The following is a 9027-nucleotide window of genomic DNA, read 5'->3' as shown; positions in this document are numbered from 1 at the left end:
TGTTGAGCAAGAGCTTGAACTTTCACTGCGTGACTCACTCGTGCAACGGACAGACAGACAGACAGACAGACAGACAGACAGACGGACAGAAATTTCTGCGATAATCTATGGTCTTTAAGTATAGAGAGCTCCGTAAAGTATCACGTTGTGACACTGACAGCTACTGTTAACACGCAATGCCAGTCCTAATTTACGTTTGTTCTCATTCCATTAGCGGCAGCAAGGTGTGGGTTGTCATGACTAGCAGCTGTCTGGCCATCGCATTCATCTTAGTATTCCTGGTCCTCTTCGTCTTCGGCAACGATGGTGACTATGTTTTATTTGTTTTTGCTATCGAAAACCACGTACCTTAGAATAATTCGAAAGTTTTGAACCAGGCCGTTATATGGCTATTGCTACCGGCACCGCCACGGTAGTCTAGTGGCTAAGGTACTCAGCTGCTGATCCGCAGGTCGCAGGATCGAATCCCGGCAACGGCGGCTGCATTTCAGATGGAGGCGGAAATGTTGTTGGCGCGTGTGCTCAGATTTGGGTGCACGCTAAAGAACCCCGGGTGGTCGAAATTTTCGGAGTCCTTCACTAAGGCGTCTCTCCTCATATGGTGGTTTTGGGATGTTAAACCCCCCATCTCATCAAATCTATCGATGACTATTCCTACCATTCGACGGTAAACGATGCCTTACTAGAAAGGAGGACTCTTGCGACCCGTGCAACAGCAGCATTCCTTCAAAGAATTTAGATATTTGTATGAAACAAGAAAGAACTATCCGCCATAAATGGTATTCTTCTCTTCATCCACTATACACAGCTACTGCACTTTGAAGCCCTTTAGGTGCCTGTAGATAGTGATTTTCCAGTGAATTCCACAACGCCAACGCTGCTCCAGTACATGACGATGATTCAAATTGAGATCTATCTATCTATCTATCTATCTATCTATCTATCTATCTATCTATCTATCTATCTATCTATCTATCTATCTATCTATCTATCTATCTATCTGTCTGTCTGTCTATCTATCTATCTATCTATCTATCTATCTATCTATCTATCTATCTATCTATCTATCTATCTATCTATCTATCTATCTATCTATCTATCTTTGTAATATGTTTTGTTCCAGCGGAAATAAGCGATGAAGACGGTTACGGTGGCTCTAGCGCTCTCAGCGGAGGCAGTAGCGGTGGAGGGGGCGGTGGAGGTGGAGGCTCTCCCATCCCTGAACTATTTGTGCCTGACGCACCTGAAAGTCACCCAACTGCCGTAAGTTTTCTCATATTCACCAAACTGATCCTACCTTTAGGCATCGGTAAAACACGAAAGTGCGTCGTGTTTTTGAAGAGGTAGTTATAAGCATTTATTGTGCGTTGTTTCAATACAAGGGCAAAGGAATGATTGCTGCAGACACAAATTACAATGTTACGCGATTAACGGCAAGCAGCTCGAAACTTTCAGCGCACACCTCAAGTAGAAAGCACGCACGAAATGAGCATACACAACATGAGCGCGGACTAACGACTGTTTCAGCTCTACACTTAAAGCACGCCGTTCAAACAAAAAGCAAGAAGCACAGAATGAGCGCTCAAATCTACACAGTAGAAGCGAGAACAGTCCCAGTCCTAACTTCTTTTTTTGTGAGCAACGGGCGTCTTTTGTAACCGCGGCCATGGCAGCGAGCGAAATGACTTCGTACTTTTCCGAATCACGAGTCTGATGAGTGTGAAGGACAGGATAGACGACGTAGGTGGTGATGCCGGGAGCATGCCGATAAATGCTGATGGGGAATGAGGGAAAAAAGACTTAGATGGGCCAAGCACGTAGTGATGGACCGATGTTTTCTACCGGAACATGCCAATCACTTCTAAAGGTCAATGAGAGACAGGAGACTCGTATCGGACACAGAAGCCCACAGTCTTTTTTGAGTTAACGTGCTCGCTGCAGATTTTTTATTGTTCAACAAGGCGCAGGAGAAATCTCCCACCAGCACTACCTTGGAGGTCGAGATCCAGTGCCTATATATACGGGGTGGCCAGTGAACGGTTGTGCAGTGTGAACAGTCTTTTTTTTTTCAATCAAGGAACTCGCTAGCATACGCTGTCTGTGTCGGTGCTGCGAGGTGAGAGGAAGAGCGTAGGAGAGGAGAAAGACGGGAAGGGGTCTACTATGTGTATTCGCAGTGTAAATAAACGCTGCTGGGAGGGATGCCTAGAGGAGAGTGAACGGTGAGCAAGGAGAAACCGCGTGCGTCGGCGTTGCGAGGCGAAAGAGCGGTAGCGTAGGAGAGGAGAAAGGGGCGCTCATGCGCTGTAAGGGTAGTCACGCCGCACATCGGATTAAGTTCGACCACATGACTGTTCGCTTCTACAATCCACACGATCAGTAGAGGAATCGAGGACGCGACGAAAACACCGAGGACAAGGTTCGGCAGGTCAACGGGCCTCGATAGTCAGCTGAAAGGCATGCCTAGTTGGAATAAAAATGACAACCACTCGCGAGCGAACAAAACATGCACGTTGTGCCAGGTAACGTCAATCATTTCCTTTGTTGCCAGAAACTATCGCCGCACTATTGGCAAGCGCGAAAGACCGCTTTATAATTCAAGAAGCGTACGGTGGAGAGCTAGTCGCTTCGACACAGAAAACATAAAACTACACCAACATTCAGGATACATCAAGAAAGACGCTTCTAGATGTTGTTAGTCTGCGCTGGTCTCGCCGACATCTTTTTTTCTTGTATCTCATTTACAGACGTAGTGTTATGTTTTGCACCTCATAAATTGGTTGAGCCCCTGCCCCGAACTTCTGAGAAAAATGGAGGGGGAGGGTGATACTACTTAAAAGGTCTTTTTGTGCCCTCCGCTCATCACTCTCGATACATGCATGGATAGATCCAACGTTTCCAAGGCGCATAAATTGGTGATGTAAGTTTTCCGAATTCGCTATATTATTACGCAGCACACCATACTCCCAGGTCCTCCAAAAAGTGTATCTATTCACTAAGCATTTTTAAGTGAACAAGGTGAAATAACTTTGGAATGATGTCTCAGTGGGCTTTTTTTTTCGCTTCGTGCCCTGGCAGTGCCGGTAGCTGTATCTCTTCTTGTTTATTATTCTAATCATTCATAAGCAAAACAAATCATTCAAGGACCCCTGGGAGAGCAAGTGAAATTGTGCTGTTGTTTTGTTTTCAACCACACTCTAAAAAAAAAAAGATGCATTATTCTCAAAAAGGTTCTCCTACACAACAGTATTTGTCGTCTGACTTGCTCGCATTTCTTTTCCTTGAAACCCAGCCCTGGCCACTTTGCTGTAGGGAATGCTATGTCACATTTTTAACGTGCGTGTCGTTCAGGAACCATGGTGATAGCGCAAGGAAAGTACTCGAAGTAGATGATGAATACTGTTGTCTTGCAGAGACACTCCATGGTGAAATTGCATTGGTCGTGAAAGTTGGACTGTAAAGTGTCGTAAACCTATCGCCACAGGCATCAACGCCTGCCGACGATTGAAGCGCGATTAGGTGAGGAGGGGACAAACAACCAAAACCTAATATAATTTTTTTCTTCAAGTAATCGTAATTGTATATATGGTAAAGTTAACTAACTCTAAACTTACCTTACGGTGTATGTCATCCCTGGCTAAATAGCTGATTGTCTCAATTTTTCGTCGAGTGCCTTAAATGGGGAGGAGGGGGGCTTATCCAGGCGATTGGCTATCAGAGCTTGCGTTTTGTTCGGCGTGTTCTATGGTTCAGCGCGGTGCCAGGTCAACGAGGCATCGCTCCCTTTTTCGTGGTCATTTCATGCGTTCCTTCAGTCATTTTTCTGTATTTTATGTGATCTTTACTGGTGTAACATTCAAGAGCTTAACTAGCTCACAGATTGTGTAGATGGCCACTCTTGTGACTGCCGACTGCTTTCGCTGGCGCACGGCCGGCGTGCCCTCAGCGTTGGTGACGGTGAAGCAACGAGACGCTGTACTCTACAGCTGACAAAGATACATATTCAAAGCTGCTGTTTCGCTGCATTTGTATTAGGCAATTGGGCATCATAAGGTTTCGAACTATTGTGCTATTGTGCTCATGAAAAGTTGTCTCACATTTGCCTCGGCAAAGTTTTTCGGGCATGTTGTACGTACATCATTTGGATAATAGAACAGCTTTGCTTCCTCAAGCTTTGTTTTTTTGTTTTTCTCCTCCCGCACGCATTTAGTGAGCCACAAGACAGAATAAAAGCGCGTATTAAAAATGACACCTGAAAGGTCGGCATTAAGGAAAAAAAAATCCATTTCGTGCAATGTAGGGCAAATGTGTGACGTCGCAACCGCTTCCGTTTGTGACGTCGTATTCCCTTCTTCATTTCTTGTTTGCACTTAGTTGGCTCCTCCTTACGTAGGTTGCAACGGTGGCAACCAGCTGCCGACTACTGAATCCATGGGCTTTTATACATATACCTTGGACACTCCCCAAACACTGAACTTTTTTTAGAGTGATAAAAAGATCACTATCAGGGGGTCGTGTAGGTAAAAATAAGTTTCAGACGGCAGAAAACTGTACAGCAATGCGTGCTCGATGTGTAAATTTACCGATGACATTTTCCAGTTTCTGCCGCCCCGTGCTCGTACTACCCAGCGCACCGAAAGCCACGCAACCGAGACGACCAAAGGCGAAGTGACCTGGCTCACCCAAGCCACCACGCCAGCACCTACAACTTGTAAGGAAAGGCCGAACTTATGTCGCGAATGACATTTTGGTCGCAGGATTCTGACGTAGGCTGATCCTGCAGTAGTAACTTCATCTATTTAGTGTTATCCTTTGCCTTCAAGGTTGTTAGTCTGCGCTGGTACCATCTACATATTTCTGGTTGTGTCCTGTTTGCAGGCGAAGTTTTATGTTTTGCGGTTTATGAGTTTGTTGAACCCCTGCCCAAACTTCTGAGAAAAAATGAAGGGCGAGGGTGAAAGTGGCTAAACGGTTCCCTTGCGCCCCCCCCTCACTCCCGATAGATACGTGAATATATATATATATATATATATGGTTTCTAACAAAGAAAAAGAGCCCTTAAATGTACACTTCTTTTCTTCCTTCATAGCAAGAGTCTTGTTCTGGCAGACGTGGTGCCTTCAGGCAGCATACGAGGGATATGGGTCAGCGGCCAGCTCGTAATCACATACTGCGGGACGCCAAACAGGCAGAAAAAGTGTTCCACAATCGCCGTCAGGGTTGCAGGCGGCGCTGACTTAAACTCCCACGTTTGATGTATGCACATATTGTCGCAGTGTAACAATATGTCTATATGTTGTTGCAACGCGAACAAAGGATGACAAGAACTTGCGGCAGCCTAAGAGCGTGTTCGAGATCAGCTATACAGCAGGACGCCTTTTTCGTCTTTCTCCAAAAATTCACGGTCCCAGTAGTCAGAGTCAGCAAAACATTCACATCGTCAATCGCTTTTATTTATACACACGTGTCACGTGCCTCTCCTTATAGGAGCATCGCCCGGATGCTAAATCAGATCAGCAGTATTTTAGGGACGAAGCTCCTTAGCCCGTGCGTCATTCCTTCCTTTGTATGTAGCCACCGCCAGTTTTATTACACGATCTCAATTGATGGCGTTATGTATACATGTCCAATGATATACCTTCATGGCGCTAGTGATTTTCACAACATATCGATGATGTGAATGATAATGAGTGGAGCGAAGCATCCGTCCGTCCATTTATCTGTCCAACCGTCCATGCCTCCGTCCGTCCGCCCGTTCGTGCGTCCGTGCTTCTGTCCGCTTCTGTCCGGACGTACGCCGGTCTGTCTCTCCATGCATGCTTCTGTGCGTCCTTTTTCCTTTTTTCTGTACGTCCATTCATCCAGAATCACAGCATATCTACAGAGGGAGTGATAATGAGTATATATATATATATATATATATATATATATATAAATGTGACGCTATGAGTACTGGGAGACGTGGCCTGGCTCATACCCCATGTTTATTCCATTCTGATCTTCTTCTTCCTCTGCCTCTACCAACCATCGCTTCATACGTCACACGATTCCCCCTCCTCCCGAAAGATGGCACTGGTTACAAACTATAACAAATTAAAGAAGTGAACGAACAAAACAATGCCAAATTCACAGTTTCACGTCCAGACGGAGTTCCACAATCTCACTAAATCTTCAAGGCCGATTGAGCAGTCCAATGAATTTTATGACAACTCTGGTGGGCGAGGTTGACTGTTGCGTTTTGGCCAACTGAAGCACGCCTTGAACGTAGAAATTACTGATGACACAGCGATTCTCGTCATGAATGAACAAGGGTCGAAGTGCTTGTAGCATTTGGGAGTCGGATGTCGTAGGCACGAAGTTCTCCGTCGTAGACGCTGCTTTCTGTGTCGTGGCTGAGACAGAACGAGTACTTGCCGCCTGCATGTGCGAGAACCGAAGCTGATGGTATGATGCCTTTGTTCCTTCATTGTACACGTGGTAGCTGCACGTCTCTTTCGTAGCTTTCTGTGGTCTTCTCTTAGTTCGTTGAATCGTAGACACGGCGTTGAGAACTGGTGCAGAAAACTTTGTCGACGTTGCTTTCTGCGAAGATGGCTTAGGCATCGACTTCGTCTTTGCTCCTTTAATTGATGTTGTCTCTGATGATCTTTCAGCCACAAGTGTACTCGTGAGGAGGTTTCACTTGATCGTTGTTCTTGTTCGAGTAGCCGTTGCAGTTCTTGGAGTTCGTGGAGTTGCCTTTGTTGAAATTGCTCGTCTTCTTGTGAAAGTTCGTCAGATGGGCCTTTTTCAGGAACATGAGTCTGCTTTTCTTTAGATGGTGATGTGATCAGTATATTGTCGGTAGTCGACACTGTACTGCTAGGCTTGTCCTGCGATGAAAGCAGCGTGACAGGCTGATGAGAACGCTCCCAAGATGGTTGTGAGTCATCCTTGATTGTAAATGCTTCTGTCAGTTGACAATGCGCCGGCGTTGGTGGATTCGAAATCCCTGCAGTGCTTTGACTCCCATATGTGTTGTCACTTGACGATGAGAGCACAACAGACATGGATTCAGGTAGTTTTGATGACGTATGTTTTTCATTTTGCAGCGTAGTTAGGCTGACAGTGTTTGTCGAACGACCCTGGTCGGGAACGTCAGGGTGGCGGCTGGTATTGCGAGGATTTGCCAGCTCGTCACACGTAAATTCCGTCACACGCTCGAAACCATTTGGGCCTTGTGTGTGACACGATGCATCAAGGCATATGGGTGGTTCTGTAAAATCTGAAGTGTGGTGGTGCAGTGAACACGTTGAAAATGCCGATTTCATTGCACTTGGGAAAGGCGAGTTTAGGTTCAGTTTTTTGGCGAAATTTTCTAGATTCCTTTCGGTATACGGACGCTTTACCTTGTCTGTTGTGACGTGCACGTTACCAGTCGGTGTTCGAATGCGTGAAGTTTTTTCGGAAGAGTCATATGATGGTACAATGGTGGTATATTTTCTCTGGGATATCGTTTGAAAAATAGGCTTACTGCTGGAAGACTTCGCGTAACTGTGATGGGTCAGTTGAAAAGCCTTCCGCTGATGAGGTATGAACATGTCTTCATCGTATTCTTTGAAACGGGTAATCATCTCTTCCGTGATCGTTTGCCAAGATTCGTCGTTTTCGAATATGTGTGTCAGGTAAAACTTGAATGCCTCACCGGAGATGTAGTCAGTGAAGTTGATGATCATCTCCCGTTCCGACCAGGATGCAGCGGTAGCGTGGAGCTCGTACAGGTAGAACCAGTCCTGCACGGGTCCATCGTCCGCTGCTCCGGTGTACTTGGGGATGTCAGGGTCGGCCGATGAATCTGTCATGGTGCTGGTCGTTGTGTCCAGGTTGAAGATGAATTGGTAGTGGCTGTATGATCAGGGCGTCTTGTGGGGAACTGCGTCGATGACGAGCGACTGATGAAGGGGCAGGCAGGTCTCCATCCTGTCGACTTGTGTGACGCTATGAGTACTGGGAGACGTGGCCTGGCTCATACCCCATGTTTATTCCATTCTGATCTTCTTCTTCCTCTGCCTCTACCAACCATCGCTTCATACGTCACACACACACACACACACACACACACACACACACACACACACACACACACATATATATATATATATATATATTTATATATATATATATATATATATATATATATCTTGATGATTTTCCTAATGGCACCAAACAATACCTGAAACGGCCAACCCCATCCGCAGTGCCCACCAATATTTCTCAAGCTTCAGCGTTCATATTTGTGCACTTGTCAATTAAAAAGCAACAATTGCGCATATCTGAAGCAACATAACACCACCTCGACGCGTTGTATGTGTGCCTACTTACTTGGGAAGGCACACGTAAGGAATTCCAAGGACCATAGTGTTTATCACGCTGCGCTGACAGTGCAACGTGATGCTCAAAAAGGCAAGTGTTTCCAACGCTTCGCTAAGACGTCACATATCTGTCTATGCAGCATAGACAGGTGTGTCGATTCTGATTGAAAAAATAAAGCTATGTGGCACACGTGACCTATGTATTGCAGCATTTGTAGAGTGCAGATTGTGTTATTCTTACTCGCTTACGGAGTGCAACCGGACAAGAATAAATGATGTGGCTCGATATTTATCGATGAAAATGGCAAATACTTTTCGGCACAGAGGCGATCAGGTATGAATGTGGCATGACTATCATAGCGATCAACACACTGCGCACAACAAATGGCGTAGCGTGGCGTACGAATTTGGACACCCCCGCAGTGGGTGCAAAATTGCATCGGCCCGCCTGCTGAAGGTGACACGGCTAAATTTGACAGCTGTGCTGTGCGCGCTCGTCCTTTTCTATCTACCAGACTGTTGGTTCGATTGCTGGTTGATAATTCCTAAAATTTTGCTTTTTGATGCTTCTGAAAGCATGTTCACTGTTAAAACTTTCACATTAAAAAGATACCCTTCCGTGTCGATCAATAGCGACTTCAAAGAGATCGTCCTGATACCGTACAAGACTACTGAT

The 9027-nt window shown here is 45.7% G+C and overlaps 1 protein-coding gene across 1 annotated transcript in view; it reads left to right on the top strand.

Annotated features, from left to right (window-relative positions):
* The first annotated feature begins 236 nt into the window (after positions 1 to 236).
* LOC142766008 (uncharacterized) overlaps positions 237 to 9027 on the top strand; it is a 29068-nt gene continuing 20277 nt past the window's right edge. Inside the window, exons 1-3 of the mRNA XM_075867820.1 lie at positions 237 to 306; positions 1124 to 1263; positions 4600 to 4711. Of these exons, the coding sequence (XP_075723935.1) occupies positions 237 to 306; positions 1124 to 1263; positions 4600 to 4711 (322 nt within the window). The remainder of the gene's footprint in view (positions 307 to 1123; positions 1264 to 4599; positions 4712 to 9027) is intronic.

The sequence above is a fragment of the Rhipicephalus microplus genome, chromosome 6 (assembly GCF_043290135.1).
Source record: "Rhipicephalus microplus isolate Deutch F79 chromosome 6, USDA_Rmic, whole genome shotgun sequence".
NCBI lineage: Eukaryota > Metazoa > Arthropoda > Arachnida > Ixodida > Ixodidae > Rhipicephalus > Rhipicephalus microplus.
The sequence above is the reverse complement of the archived record's forward strand: the minus strand, read 5'-3'. Positions and strand labels throughout refer to the sequence as shown.